General features: G+C 43.4%; 1 protein-coding gene across 1 annotated transcript in view; it reads right to left on the bottom strand.

The window, feature by feature from the left end:
- SMAD3 (SMAD family member 3) overlaps nucleotides 1-13,700 on the bottom strand; it is a 76,236-nt gene extending 62,536 nt beyond the window's left edge. Inside the window, exon 1 of the mRNA XM_009567602.2 lies at nucleotides 13,234-13,700. Coding sequence (XP_009565897.1) covers nucleotides 13,234-13,439 — 206 coding nt within the window. The 5' untranslated portion in view covers nucleotides 13,440-13,700. The remainder of the gene's footprint in view (nucleotides 1-13,233) is intronic.
- Nucleotides 13,701-16,447: the final 2,747 nt, after the last annotated feature.

The raw sequence follows: 16,447 nt of genomic DNA, 5'->3' as shown, positions 1-16,447 counted from the left end.
CACAGCATTACAACCCCTTCCCCAGGAGGGATGGAGGAATTTTTCATCCATATGCACTAACTACTCCATCCCTGTGGAATTCCCTCTCCCTGCTCTTATGTTCTTGAAGTAACTCAAAGCTCTGATCAGCATTAGAGCTGACGGGAAAACTATTGTCTCATCATTTCATTTACATAGACACAAGGACACACAAAACAAGGGCTACTCATATTTAGTTCAAATGTTAATGGACCATTAACATATTTTTAATTAAGCTACAATACTTTCTTCTTTTTGTCTCCACAGAATGGTTAATTAAAGTACTAGTTTCTACTTGAATCTAATTCTACTGGACATAAATCTTGATTTATTTATATACACATATTAAAACAAATAATATTTCTTCACACATAGATTAATAAAAAATAAAATGCACAAAGAATTGCCCTAAAACTTCTAACAGCCTCTCTCCAGTCACAAACTTCTACTGTACCTCTCTTTTACTAAAGTGCACTGGCTTCAAGTAATGAATGGCTTCAAGTGCAAGCAGATCTTCATAAGATAAATTTGAAATTATAAACTCTGAACTTAAGAACTCAAAAGCCAAACTAGTAACAGACTATTAGTGCATCAATAACAGGTTATTAGTGCTCATTAGCTCTACTTCCCATCTTTCCTCTTTCTTTTTCTTCTGGAATAGCTAGCTTGCCAGCAGCAGAAACTCTGAAATGCCATCCTAAAAATAGAAAGCAAGAAAAGAGAAAAAAAAAAAGTGGTGGTGGGGAGAACGGGAACTGAGAGAATAAGAAGAGTGAGCAGCTCTGTAATACAAAACTGTCTCCAGCTTCAGTCAGCAGCCAATAAGTGCGGGGTTTTTTTTCCCTAGTATCAGAACATGCAAATCTCTATTTTTATTCCTGTTCAGAAGCAGCGATCTCAACAGAGCTTTCAAACCAGTAGAGCCTGGTATACAAAGCAGTGACTTACAAAACTCAATGCCCAGCCATAATTTCCAAGGCCTCCGCTTGCTAACATGGGTTCAGTTGTGTCTGGCACACCAGCATTTCACAGCATAGACACCATTAGCAAAAACTGGAGAACTAAAGGGAGGGAACTGGGGGATGCTTAAGTGAAACTGCTCTTTCAACGCAGAAGACTACTTAAGGGTTCTCCCTCCATGACTGTACCCCACACCACATATCTAAATAGCTATACAGTTCTTCCAATATCCTAAGATACATACTTTCCAAGTGCAATCATCAGGAACTACAATACTTACATACAGATTTTAATCAGAGCTTATTCTTCTGGCCCTCAAACACATCAATAAGAATTGCTACCTATGCTTAAGGTACTGAAAGATCAAGACAATAAGGAGCTGCACCCACCATAAGTCCAGAAAATACTCCAGCATAACAAAACACCATCTCTTGAGGATCCAAAGAGGTGTATCCTCAGCACTCTCACACCTTCTCTGTGTGTAGGTTGCCCAGGGAAGTTCTGAATGCCACATCATTGGAAGTGTTCAAAGTCAGGCTGGACAGTGCTCTGAGTAACCTGATTCAGTGAAAGCTGGCCCTGACCATGTCAGGAGCTAGACTGGAGTCCCTTCCCATCCAAACCGTTGTAATTCTAAAATGCTTGAGAGTTCCTTCTGTAGTGAAATGTAGTTTCATGAAAATAATTATCAACGAAAATGTTATTAACAATAGGCTATGAATTCTTGGTATAATGTAGAAAGAGCACTTTTCATATTGCCTCCTGTTTTTCGCCCTGAGCATGTGAATACACTCTCAGGAGCAACGTCCCTTCTGTCTTCATGTATATAGAGCACTGCAGCAAGCCTAAGGATAGTTGCACCCTAAATGCTGCTTTGCCCCTGCCCTCCATGAACTTCGAGTAATTAAACCAAGTCCTCAGGACTTCATTGTCCTCACCAGCAAAAGGGAGTAAAAATTCTTCTGCTATAAAGGACTTTGAGAAGTCACAAACACTTTCCTTTCTACAGGGCATAGGCCCTTCAACAGATTGTGGAATGGCCATAATGAAAAGGTCTTTAAAAGGACTCAATGAATATTGCATAGGAAAGATTTTTGTTATTTTTAAATGGGAGTAGCTGACAGCATCTGAGCTTAAATGCTGCTCTTCATAGAATACAGCCTTTTAAAACACGTATGGACTAATCCAGAAGTTGATTTGCTCTTAGGAAATCCAAGTAACCCTGATATCAAGTGTTACTAGTCCAACCATAATGTTAGTGAAGAGATACATTAAATACACTGTTTCCCCAGCAAGACAGCAAATGCAGCTTGCTTCAATACCTTTGAAAAGAGCATTTATATCAAACTTGTGAATTATTTAAAAGAGAAAGCTTAATTAATAATGTTGTTTCCAGCCAGATGGCCAGCTATTAGTTTTCAGTCATGTCTCTTGGAACAATTCACCAGAAGTCTTCAAATGCAAAGGAGTTTTAAAGCAAATAGATGTGATTGCCCAGTACTCTCAGTCTCTGCCAAAACATTCAGTAAAAGACGTAAAACACACAGTGATAGGTATAGAAATGGTTAGGTTTTGCAGCTCGTGTTGCACTGAGTCATGGCTTTAAAGGTCTACTAGCAACAGCACAATTGTGTGACAGACAGGCATTTATTCCATTTAACATTCTGCGTTTGGATGGCATTAAATTCACATATGTTTATATACAATCACTTAAATGAAAACACGAGGCTGCACGTATAGTGTTTCCCCTGGACTTGCGCTAACAGACTTCAAACTTCAGCTCGGCAGCAGACCACTGTGGTATGATGTGTATCAACCAGTCAAAACATTCCGTGTGTGCAGGAGGTACCAGCACAAAGATGAATAGATAAACATTATGCAAACCCAGTTAAGGTTTACCACTAAACATCTATGGAATTCTAATATTCCCTCTGACGTAGCACCTACGTGTTTTCACAGAAAGTTTCCAATGAACATTCAAACTGAGGAATGAGATGCTGAACAGCCACAGAAAGCTTTCCGAGCAGCAGGGTATTGGAGTTTGAAACAGCTGCCTCTTCAGATATTAAGCGCTCTTCCCAACTGTTATTAAATTCTCTGACTTTCTTGTAAGGCAAGTATTGTATTTGCTAGGTAGTTAAGAGCGAGGTACAAGTAGGTTAAACATCTTACTTAATGTTACACAGTACAGAACAAAAAGGGATGTTTTCAGTCTTCCCTAACCACAATGTACATTCATTACGCAGTAATCCACAACTGAAAACCTATCTTAATTCAGTTATGACTGGGAAAAACAAATATGCAATTGCAACTCTACACGTCAACTTTCACCCTAGAGTTCTACCAAACAAGCAAAACCAGCTTTGGGAAAAAGCTTCAACCCAAGTTACATATGGCATCTAATACAGAGCAAAGCTCAAAACAGTTTGCAGAATGCCAGTAGACTTTTACTGGTGAGAGAAACCAACTGCAAAGTAGCATTAGCTTTGATAGTCAGACAGTGATTATCTATATCTTTTTTCAAATTTACGTGTATTAATTTTGTAAAGCTTGTTTCTAATGCAGTGGTTCCAAACAGCTGGATTCCACTTTTCACCATTCTAACACCCATCTTCTGAAAAGACTCCACTGGACATAAAAAAAAAAAAAATCAAAATGTTTTGAACAGAAATTGGTAATGAGTGAGGCCAGCAAAACAGCTTGGACTCCTGGGGAAGCTTATATTCAGTACGTCAGGTAAATTTAGGCCCAAGAAGCAGATATAGAGAAAGATTAGCAAAACTGTATGCAAGTTTCACCATTCCAAGCCAGTGAAACTCTTAAAAGGTAACTAATGAGAGATCTCCAGAGCTCACCGGAGTTTTGCTTTAAGGTTCCAGGCCAAGATCAATAACTGTTCTACACCTTCCCTCCAACAGGCTGCTGACCACGGAGAAGAAAGAAAGGACAGACATTACTAGCAGACCTTGTGCTCTTCTGAGTTCAAGACCTGTAATTACAGGTGGGCTTTATCCAGCCATGCCAGAGGAAACCTCTACTCCTACCTGTAGCAGTATGGCTGTGTGGCATAGGAGGTGGAAAGGAGCGCTCGGACAAGAACATTTTAAGTGCTTCCATGCAAGCTGGTTAAAAATGGCTAAAAAAAAATAAAAGAAAAAGACAACTCACAATGAGAACAGGCAACTGCTGCCTTCTGCACAGGCAGAGGGTTGGCCACTGCCAATGCCAAGCCCACTGTCAGTGATATCTTGGCTACAAAGCACAAAGGACCTCTGCCAAGCCACACTAGTGCCCACCAGAAAACCCTCAATGAAACATGAGCAAGAGCTCCTCTGAAAATGAAATGCCTTTTGCAAAGAAGCCTCATTTTTAACAAACTTCCAGCTAAATCCTGCCTGGCTTCCTGCCAATTCTGCAGCCCAGGGCTAAGTCCAGCCTTCATGAGACTGGAGCCCTTGGGTCTCACAAGCTCTGCTAGGCAAGCTTCAAGTTCTGCAAAGAACCCACAAAGGCCCCCAAAGCCCTGAATTTAAAAGGGAAAAATAGATGATACTCAACATGCAGACACCCCTATCCTCCATTTTTAGTCCACTGCTTTCTTGTGCTAGCCTGACTCTCCTTTCACTTGCATGTAAATCAGAAGTAGATTTACCGGAATCTAGGTAATTACACAAATGCAAATGCGTGGGGTAGCCTCAGACTCCAGCAGCTTATTAACCTTTCTTTTAGGCAAGGACTGCTTTTAAAACATCGATACAATTTTTCAGATGCTGTTACACACATGCTACAAATAGGCTATGAATCCAACTCATTGGGAACAACAATTTGTTCAACAAATAATATGAAGAAAAGGATGTTTCTGTACAGTTCCACATGTATGGAAACCACACACTTTGTATCTCTTGGAAAAAACCCACATCTGGTCTTTCTGAGTACAACAAAATTAAAGGTGCTTATATTTGGGTCTTCCCACACAGCAACACTTAAAATCCAGTTATGGAGGAAAGGAAATTGGGGAAAAAAGTGTTCCCTAGCTGTTAAGTAGATAAAGCAAAAACAGTTACACATCCAACACAAAAATGAGACACATTCTCATGTTCCATAGATGTCTTCTCCTCAGCTCACTATTTTTGTGAACTTTAACTGTTCTACATCTGTGACAAGTAAGAGAATTTCTCTTTTCACGTTGCAACAAAAAGAACAGGAAGGACAAAGTTTTTCCCCTTTTATTGTGAAAAAGCAGAGTCAGTATCAGCATCCATCACTGAACCACTGCTGGCTGCAACTTCACCACAAAGGAGGAAATTTCTGTTTCAACTTCCTTTTCTCAAATGATTGTGTTATGGTTAATGAACATCACCAGTTCAAAGCTAATCTCCAACCTTTCCTACGACACAACTTATAAACTTATGTTTAATGAAATTTTCAGATTAGATAACTACAAATTATGAAGTAAGCAAAGGATGGTCCACCTAATACCTCATCCCCGAGACTCTCCTTCCCAAGGCCCCAAGAAAGCCTGGAGGAATTAAGGGCCCCAGACAGACAGACTCACCTAACACCTTGTCCCCTTCAGTCATGTCTCCAGGATTCCCAGATCTCACCTTCCATAAACTGATGCACATTCCTCTGGAGATCGAAAAGCAGTTGCTCCCATTCACAGGGTCAGGCATGTAGCCCATCTGCAGTGAGCATGCAGGTGCCCAAGGACAAGGCGGGCACACACAAACCCCAGCCACACAACTACCTGAAACATGCAACTTTTTTACCCTCATCACCTCAGCGCTGAACAGCAAGCAAGCTGCAAAGGTATTTCTAGCAAAAAAAAAGTTATCAAGATCACCTATTCACCTTTCCTAGGCTTACACAGGTTACATTTCTAACAGGTAGGTTTTACTGGATTGTTAAGTAAATTCTTTCACGAGGTCCACCAATTAAGATTCATAATTTCATCATGTTGTCCACATAAACTGCAGCTCCTAATACTTAAAAAATGCAATCAAACCTCATGGAATAGCATGATTCTGAACACAAGCAGGTTGAAGAACCACATGCACAAGGAACAACTACCACTTTCTCCCTGTGTTTCCCCAAGTCCTTTCCCCAGTGCTGCTCCTATCTACCGTCAACTGCTGCTTCACAAGTGTGTTCTCGATGTAAGCAAGGCCAGTCTCAGCAATTATTGCTCATGCTGAGCAAAGGCTGCTCACGTGGACATTCTCCACTGCAGAGAAAGAAACGATGGTTCAATACTTGGAGCAACTGCTGAGGGACACAATCCCACAGATTTCCTGATCTACTCGTTTAGAATAGCCTAAAGTCTGTCTGCACCACACAGCCATATAGGACAGAGAAACATACTTTGTCGCTACATGAGCAAATTCAGATACTTGAAATAGTGTAGCTACAGCAGCTTAGGTTTAATGGGCAACAAAGATTTCCTATTCTGGAGCTCACATTATTCCTGGGTGACCCTCTAAAAAGCAGGGTGTTACTAGTTCTTACCTGGCTGGGCTCTTCTGATGAAAAGGGTTACCCCTTTTTTCTTTTTTTTTTTAAACAGGGCTCCTAGTTCTACACACAAGAAATCCATCCTGCTCACATTTGTGACCTATGCTTCTGAAGGATCAAACCTGAACACAGAGTGAGCTCTGGCTTTATATTCCGTTTCTACAGTCACTACCAGCAGGAATCAAACCTTCCTGCTTGCCCAAGGATCAGGTGTAAAAGGCTTCAAAACATCTTTAAAAGCAGTACTGACTGCAACAATTGACATATTATACCGTCAGTTATGCAGAAAGTTATGCCACCAGCGATAAGGACAGGAGCCCAGTTATTAACAACTTCCTTGTCTTTATGTTTGGACTCAAGTCACGTGTAACAAAATGCAATTAGCAAACATTTGCTAAACTTGGTGGAGTCATCCTACTAGAACCAGAGTGTCTGGACAAGAACCTTTGCCCTGTCTTTATCCCCCTCACTTCTGCCTGGTCTCTTCACTGCCAATCAGCTTTGGACTGGAAAAAGCTTTTTACACAGCACATCGAGGCAGACAAGGACAAAAGTTAATTAGGACTATTCATAAACCTTACTGGAAGAGAGTGCTGCATCCCATCTCTGAAAATTTAATTGCACTCAACAGAGGAAAGCCAGAAAAAAAAATAATAATAAAACAATAAAAAAACAGAGAAAGATAATTTGGGAATAAAATCTGATTTCAATTTAATTTAAGCACCGTTTGGCCCTACTTATTTCAAAAAGTAGTCCATGCAGGATGATAGCATTATTGTGCATCTAACAGCATTAGAAGCTCCTAATAAATTAACAAGTGAAAATTAATGGCTGCTCAGTCCATTAAATCTTGTTAATTTTATTTTTGTTGCAACAACATAGTGATCGCAAGTTTACATTATTAAACCAATATTTATTAGAAGAGCTCATTTTAATTGGATCCCTGATGTGATAATCCCATACAGTGTGCATTTCTTGATTTCATCAATTTTTTGCATTTATTTCTCATTATATTTAAATGACTGCAATGTTCAGGGTCCTTTCCTAATACTATAGAAGTTAAGCAACCATTTTAAACGTTTTATTTCACCAAGATTCAACACTTACTACACAATATAATGAGAATCTTATGAGTCCTTTCAGGAGCTATTTTAGTCTCTTGAGAAAGATGGGAAGAAAAGAAGGCAGCGATACTAATATCTGAAAATATCTCAACAAATAACAAAATACATTCTTTCCCATTAGCCTATCAGTGTTCTATATAAGCACTGCTGTGTCGTCTTTCAAGTCAGAGTTTTACCAGACAAAATGTTTGTTAGCCTGCACATCTCAGGGGGAAAAAAAATATATACGTATATTGACAAAAGGGTTTGAATTGCATTGGCTGTTGACAGAGAGGTTATGAATTTAAAATGCCTTACTAAAGGCTGGGTCTGACATGCTGTTCCAGCAGCAACTACCTGGGGGGAAGGACTGCAATGCTGGACAATGCTTTCTCCTCTTACCACCCTCCTTTCCCCAATTTCTTCGTCTCGGACAACACAACTGAATGCAGAGTTGCTCCCTAACTAGTTGTATCAACATTGCCGCTTTAGCTTAACAGGAGCATTTTGGTTTTTAGAATGGTATAGTGTGGGCTAGAAGTCAACTGCACGCGCTGTTATCCAGGCTAGTACCAGAGGCAGTAACTCTGATGCAAGGGCAGGAAAAGCTGGAGGGGCAGAAACCTCTGTGCCTGGAGGGGGGGGGCTGACCTTTGGGGAGATGAGAAAGGTGTTAATGGACAAGTAGGGCAAGTGCTTTCTGTGGGCAGAAACTATACCTGGTGAAAGGCCTGTGCCGACTTACTTATTGCATTTTCACCTGCAGACCTGATCTGCAAAGTCACAGGAATGCCACACAAACTAGCTGCAAGCAGACTGGGAGAGCAGTGCCCGCCCTGCAGCTCCACCACCATGGACAAGCTAGCTCATGCGGGCACTGCCAGCAGCACAGCTGGGGCAGCGCAAAGGTTGGGACAGGGCTGTAAAAGCTGCCCACAAAGCTACGTCAGTGCACAGGTCACTACACATAGTTTTGTAGCAGGAAAATTACTCCTATCTCATCTGAAGTTCAGACACTCTTAAACAAGTCTCTGCAATATTAAAGCTCCTGACTACAGGGACAGGCCAAATCAAAAAGAAGGTGGTTTAAAATTGGCATTAAAAAAATATACACACTTGCACATGGACACACAAAACTGACTGGCCCTTTCCTTACTACTGAAGCTAGCTGGGCACCTGTCTCCAAAGAACATACCTCACAGTCTTGCAGACAGCCTCTGCCGCTTATTGTATGTACAGGTTTTATATTTTCCTGGTAACAGGGCAATCTTAAGAACATGGGCAATTCTTGTAAACATTGTGTGGTAAACTACCAAAACAACAGAAATGTATGCTCATGTCTCCCTAGCCCCCGTCTGCTTTGGCTCATCACTCACACCCAAGATGTTCCTAAAAATCACTTACATCTTATTCCTGGTTTTCCCCACCAAAATGGAAATAACTTACAGAACACCTTGTTCTGCTGCTTTTAAACAGCAAATGTGCCAGGTCTCCATTTCAGTGGGCACAGTCTCTCCTTATCTGATAAGTTCCACAAGAAATAACACCCACCTCTCTACAAAACTATTCTCTAAATTAAAAAAAAACACCACTTAAAAGAAGGTGTTCCTTACGTACAAGAATCCTGGCTCCCCTAAAACCACTGGTGATACAAAAAACACATTAACACAGTAACAGGTTTAAAAAAAAAATAAGCATATGCAAATATATCACAAAATGTCATAAGAGTTATGTCTTGCTATGTGTAGTACCTCTAAAGCTCTCAAAACAAAGCTTTTACTATCTCACCCCATATCAGCAAGACTATACATACTGTACCGCTTTTAGAAATCACTAAGTGCCCATCATGTGTTTGTGCAGTTCAGACCCCTCTATAGGTTAAGAGTTAAATGCTCATTATGGTTCAGCCTAACGCGCTTTACTTCCAAGGCAAAATGCTGATGGTTTGTCAGGTGCACAGTATGATCCCTCTTCAGAACAGGAACAGCACAAGAAACTCACTGCTCTTCACTCATGGATGAAGAACGTACCGATGCCAGCTGAAGACTTCACTGCCATCAGATTCCATGCTTACTGTACTCCTTCGTCTCTAAAGCAAAGAGCCATCAAAAATGCAAAAATTCTGGTAGCAGTTGGAACAGACCCAAGTTTGCTCCCAGAGCAAAGCAGAGAGGCTGCAAAGTCAACCACGTGGCTGTGTCATAGTATGTGTGAACAGCACACTATGTCAAGCTTGTCTGAAAAGGGATAAAAATGCCCATCCTGAAAGTTGGGCTTTCATCAATGTCGCTACTGCAAAGGACACATTTTAATGTCAAAAGAATGTATGTCTTCAGCTTTATCACCCAACAGCGTGTGGAAACTGCCATGCAGATCCAGCTTGCTACCACTTACTAGGTCAGCTCCTGACACCAAAGCCCACCAGCACGGTCAAATAGGTTTAAACACAGCTTCCTTCTGGAGGAGAGTGGCCTTTGGCAGCAACATGCCAGGCAAAGAGGGCGGAAGGTTGCTTCTCTCAACAGCCATTCAGTCAAGCATCCGAGCACCCATAACCACAGCACAAGCAGCAATCAGATGGTCTGAGACTGGTAGGTGTTTCAGGTGGAAATTACTTCCTGCTTCAGCAGAAAAAACAAGAAGGAAAACTCCTGCCAGCAGAATATTACACTGAAATCCTTTAAAGTCTCTCCAGCCTTTTGCTGTCCACCACAGGTCACCCCAATAGAAAACCTGGGGCCTGAGGTGTCTGTCACGAGGAAAAGTAATACATGCTGAACAAACACACAAGCAAATAAACTATTGATTGTTTAATAATCTGCCAGGAGATAGAATGTACTATGTGTATCTCCAGTTCCAAGTCGATAAAGATGACAGCAGGAACAAACTTGGTATTAGCCCTACAGCAAAAATTATTTTCTTCTTGTTCTTTCTTAAACCAATCCCACCTGATCATTACAGCAATTTGTTGTGTTGCCCTGACTCCTGTGAGCAATGTTTCTGCAAAGCTCAAACACTTTTACATCTGAAACTTGCTTCGTCTCATGGATACAATAGCTAATTTTGGACTTACCCTACTCCTGCTGGGCCAGAGTCATCACTGGCATAGCTCCACTGTAATTCAGTCTCCTGATGCATTACAGTCAATGCATGACAAGATTTAATCCTTAATGATGTTTTTTCTCCTCAATACACTTATTTGTCTAAACAGTAAAAAGATATATGTAGACTTATTTAAAACAAAAAAAACCAAACTAAACCATACCAAAATTGTCTTGCAAATGCTAATTTCAAATGACAGAATAATCAGATTACCAGATACATCCAGACAAAAAACAGAGTCCAGAGAAGATACAGCTTTCAAAATCACAAGGTGTGGCCATAGTTCAAGCTCTGCCACTGACTTCTACACAAGCCGTTTCACATTTCCTCGCCATTCCCCAGTCTCTGATACATGGATATTAACCTCTCAGTATGCTGCTGCAGGGGGCCCAGCACAGACCAACCTAACCACCTTCATTTGGGGCTCTGTAAGATACACGCTAAATAATAATAAAAGTACATATGAAGTGTCATGTTTAGAAATGAGTGCAGAGGCGTAAGGAGATATCATCAAAACATGCTGACACTACCCCCATAACAAGGTTTAAGACCTGCAGCATCCAGGTTCTGTGTCATAAATGAACAAAGTGTTTTAATTTCTGCACAGATTTCCTTTAACAGAATAAGGTCTAGGAGAAACAGACATTCACTTTGGCACAGTAGGAACAGCCAGGACAATCTCTGGAGGTGATAATATTTATGACTTGTGACATCTCCTTGTGTTGTTGCTTATTTTCAAGCTTCAAAATTATCTCTCTAAATTTAAGTACTTCATCCATTTATTTGGTTCCATTAAATCATAAAATATCAAAACGTTCCTCCCTTAGCTAAACCACTTTGTTAGTAGTAAAAGAAGTATCAAGAGGCTTCACGTTCTGCTCCCTAACAGGTCAGCCTCAGCTAGACACAATACCTGGGTCACATCAGCAGGGCTGCTCAAGTAATTTTCTTCTTTTGAAATCGTAAAGTTTTAATGGAAGTGGTTTAAACAGGGTATTATCTGTGTGGAAAGCACTCTGTTTACCAAGAAATTGAAAATATACGGTTTAAAGCATTTGTATCAGGTGGCAGCTCTACAGGTTTTGATTTCTGCTTCAACTAGGCGATGCCAGAGTAACTCTAACAAAGGCTGAGAGATCTATTTGCATTGCTGGCCAAAGTCTTAGCCACGATCACTCAAAAACAAAAAGATAAGGACTTTATTTTTCCTTTAAAGAAAACACTATGATTGTTGGAAGAAAATTTTAGGAGTTCCAAATGCCCACATTTCTAAGCTAGTTGCTTCACTTTTTCATGCAACAGATGCTGCTTTGTATTAGCTACTGCATATTAAATCATTCTGACAACCAAGAAAGCATACATTTGTTTGCGCGCGAGAGAAGCATGAATACACACACACAGATATCTTCTCACGCAGAAGCATACAATTATGCAGCATTCAAATATTTGGGATGAACTTTGGCCTTTGCTAAAAAAAAAAAGTACCCTCAAACAACAATCAGTAACAGAACCAGCAGTCATCTGGCTGAGCTCGCAGAAATCAACAGATCTCCAGCAAGAAAACACTGCTTGTGGTCAGCTATTTGAAAGTTACTTCAAAATTTTCTTAGATGGATTACTTATATACACATCCTTTGGAAAATTTTTCTTAAGATGGGTTACTTGTGTATATATATCCTGTATTATTTGTAGTGATCTCATGGATTGATCTAAGAATGGAGGATAAAAATAAAATCTGTTAATTCAAAAAAATGGGGGAAAAGAACAGTTCTATTCACCCTCACGTGCTTTTTCTGCACTCCAAACAATCCCCTTCAGCTATGCCATTTGCATTCCCGATTTAAAAAGTAATTTGAAAACACAGGCACAGCAGGGCTCTAAATCCCCTCTTCAGAGCCCTACCAGCCCAGCTAACACGGGAGAACCTCAGTAACCCAAACAAACCCATTCTCCTGGTACATTAATCAAATGAAAATCTGAATGTAACAGTACTGAGGAACACGCTGAAACTTTTGGCCATGCGAGTATCCTCAATAACTGCACTCCAGAGCGCTTCCAACTTTTTTTTTTTTCTTTCTTTTTTTAATCTCGGCTGAAGATATTTTCTCCCCTCCATCCCCCACGACTTTCGAATCATAGAATAGTTTGGGTTGGAAGGGACCTTAAGGATCATCCAGTTCCACCCCCCTGCGATGGGCAGGGACACGTCCCACTAGACCAGGATGCCCAAGACTTTCTTCCCTTCTCCTTACGAGGCACTAACCCCCTTCTGCCGTCGTTTTTGTGTGTGTTTTTGTTTGTTTTTTCAGCTACCCGCAGAGCCAGGTCGGAGCGCGCAGCGAGGACAAACACCGCCCCGCAGCCAACTCGAGCCCTGCCGAGCACGCCGGGTCCCCGGGGCGAGCAGAGCCTCCTGCGGGGCCACCAGGGCCTCCGATGGGGCCACCGGGCACCCCCGAGAAGGTGGGGGGACCCCCACGAGCATCCAAACTTGGGGAGGGAGGAACCCCGCCTTGCCTCTCTCCTCGCCCCGCGCTACCTGGGGATGGTGATGCACTTGGTGTTGATGTTCTGCGTGGTGATGGCTTTCTCCAGCTCGTCCAGCTGCCCCGTCTTCTTCAGCTTCTTCACCAGGCTCTTCACCGCCTTCTCGCACCATTTCTCCTCCTGCCCGTTCTGCTCCCCTTTCTTCCAGCCCAGCAGCCGCTTGACGATGGGAGGAGTGAAGGGCAGGATGGAGGACATGCTGGCTCGCCCCGGCTCCGCGCTCGCCCCCCGCTCTCACAGCACAAAGCCCGGCCCCGGGCTCTTCCCCACCGCTTCCTTCAGCTCCTCGGGACCTCGGCACCAAACTTTGCCCGGAGTTCGCCGCTCCTCGCCGGCGGCGGCAGCTCCCTCCTCCTCCTCCTCCACCCCCTCTCTGTGCGCGCGGAGAGGCGCCCACTCCAGCTCATTCCCAGTCTGTCTCTCATGCAAATCGCTCGCTGGCCGCCCCGGCCCGGCTTCCACCCCCTCCTTCCCTCCCAAACACGCTCACTTACGCCGCAAAGGGAGGGCGGGGAGGCGGGCAGCCCGCGGGCAGCTCCGCTCCCCCCTTTCCTCCTTGCCGGCAGCCCCCGAGCTTCCCCCGGGGATCAGCCTCAGCCCCACCGAGAGGGGGGCAAGGAGCCCCGCACCGAGACCCTCAGAGACCCCTCACCCCGCGCTGACACCCGGAGCCCCCACGCTGAGACCCACAGAGACCTTTGACCCTGCACGGAGACCCACAGAGGAGACCATTCACCCTACACTGAGACCCACAGTGCCTCCTCTCACCGTGCACTGAGACCCACAGAGACCACTCACCCTGCACCGAGACCCACTGAGCCTCCTCTCACTCTGCACCGACACCCACAGAGGAGACCTTTAACCCTGCACTGAGACCCACAGACCCTCCTCTTACTCTGCACCAAGACCCACAGAGACCCTTGACCCTGCGCTGAGACCCACAGAGATAATTCACCCTGCACCGAGACCCACAGAGACCCTTGACCCTGCTCTGAGACCCACAGAGACCCCTCCCCACCTCACTGAGCCCTGCAGAGCACCCTTACCCTGCACTGAGACTCACAGAGCCCCCGTACACCTCACTGAGACCCACGGAGCCACCACAGAGCCACCTCACTCCACGCTGAGACCCTCAAAGCCCTCTCACCCTGCACGGAAACCCATGGATCCTCCTGAGAGTGCAGGGTGGGAAGGAGCCCCACCACCCCGCACTGGGGCTCTGCCTACTAGAGCCGCGTTCCCTCAGTCTCCCCATGGCTCCTTTAGCTCACAAGAGCTCAGGAACAAGCTAAGAGCAGTGCCTGGGACAAATCACATCGAGGGGAGACAACAAAAATAAACACAAGCAACAAAATTCCCCCTCGGTGAGGGGAAGGGGTGGAGGATCCTCAGGCAGTGTGGGGTGGATGAAGCTCCAGCCAAGACTGTTTCCTCTGTGGAAAGGTGTGTTTCCACACAGAGATAGTTAAACACAACGTGGTCAGTTGTGCTCAGACAATCAGCAGGTTTTGTTTCAAACCCTTTTAATTTACTGTTCCATTCCCTCATCTTTCCATTCCAAATACCAGGTACCCAAATAATTTTTGCCCTGTATCAGGCACAAATGACACCCTGCAGACGTTTACTACCAGACCTGGTCAGAAATACTCAGACGGAATCTTTTTGTCAGAGGACGGCAGTTTGTTCAGACCTAGGTGTTTTGTAGAGATGCTTTGGGTCCGGCTGACTCAGGGTGACATCCAGGTAAATTTCCAGTTTCTCACTTTCCACTGCTGAGCAGACTGGCCTGTCACACTCCCTAGTCCCCTCCACACCAAAAGGGAGCCAAGGCCCTAAAAACCATGTAAACACAAACCATACCTCTTCAGTTCTCTGATAAACCACCCTGAAACAGTGCTGAGTGGCATGCATGGCAGCCTGGCAAGCAGCAAGGAGGCTGGGAGCCACCTGCAGAGTCACCAGGTGCCTCCACTGAGGCTCATCCACGTTTCAGGACACCAGCTGCTTCAAAGTTCCCTGCAACAGCTGCCCAGGACCCAGGATTAAAAGTTTCAGGGGACCCGACTCGCAAATTCTGAGGTTTCAAGCTAAGATCTGCTTCCCAGTTCTCTCCATCCTGTCAGAAGGGATGATGGTGAGCCCAAATTTGGGAAGCCTCTGGGGCTGCTCAGCAGCTTATGGACACACAGGTTCTTGCTAACCCACATTCTCATCTTCCAGGTTCCAGTGCAACCCCATGGGAGGACTCCTTGAAAGGCAGCATCCAAAAACTTCCCATGCCTGCAGATCTGAAGCAGCCAGCCATACAGATTGCTTTGTGGCAAGTTAGGAACCTATCGGCTCAGGCAATAATATCTGAGGCTCAGATGCAACTGGCGTGGTTTTCACAGGAGTTTAAAACAAACAATGTATTTTAGTCCAAATCACTAGTACCAAATTTTGGAATATCAATATTGGATACAAATTAAATACTCCTTTATCTTTTTTTTTTCCTTCCAGCATTCTCATATTATTCCCCAACATGCATTCCCCAAGTGTCTTGAATTTTGGAGGCTCACCACTAAAATTTTGGCACGTTGCCCTGACCCAGTTTTTGGCTGCCTTGGTTGAGATGCCTGAAGTACAAAGATGTGGAACCCCAGTAGGTGATCCCAACATAATTTGAGGAAATAGTTCCTCAATACCTCTGAAGCAATGCAAAAATATTTGATGCTAATTACACAAAAAGCAGGATACCTCAATTTCTGACTGATGCTAGTGCTACTGGCTTGCTGCTTATTTGTCATTTTCTGAAAATGTCTAGTTCCTGAAAGCTGGTGAGTAGTTGAGAACCTGAACTTTCATTAAATTTTTTTTTCCACAACTTTAGAGAGTAACTTGAAGATGTGAACCAAATGAAAGACAGGTGGTGAAGTTAGATACATTTTTGATGTCAAAATAAACACTTATTACAATTTTTAAAGCAGTGAAGCTTAAAGTAAACTTTTTCTGTTTTCCTAGTTCTTGGCCCAGCACATTTTGCAACTAGAAGCAGCCCAGAAGAATACTGAGCCTGAAGGACCCATCTCAGATCTGGCAAATCTGAGGGTGATGTCAGTGCAGATTTCTGCTGGGGACCATATCAGTTTCTTTCTGGCTCTTCTGGCTAGAAAACTGAGGGAAGTGTTCCGTATTCCGTACTTATTCATCCAGAAAGTTTGCAATAA

The sequence above is a fragment of the Cuculus canorus genome, chromosome 12 (genome assembly GCF_017976375.1).
Source record: "Cuculus canorus isolate bCucCan1 chromosome 12, bCucCan1.pri, whole genome shotgun sequence".
Taxonomy (NCBI): domain Eukaryota; kingdom Metazoa; phylum Chordata; class Aves; order Cuculiformes; family Cuculidae; genus Cuculus; species Cuculus canorus.
Note: the sequence above shows the minus strand (reverse complement) of the source record. Positions and strands in the feature narration are given on the sequence as shown.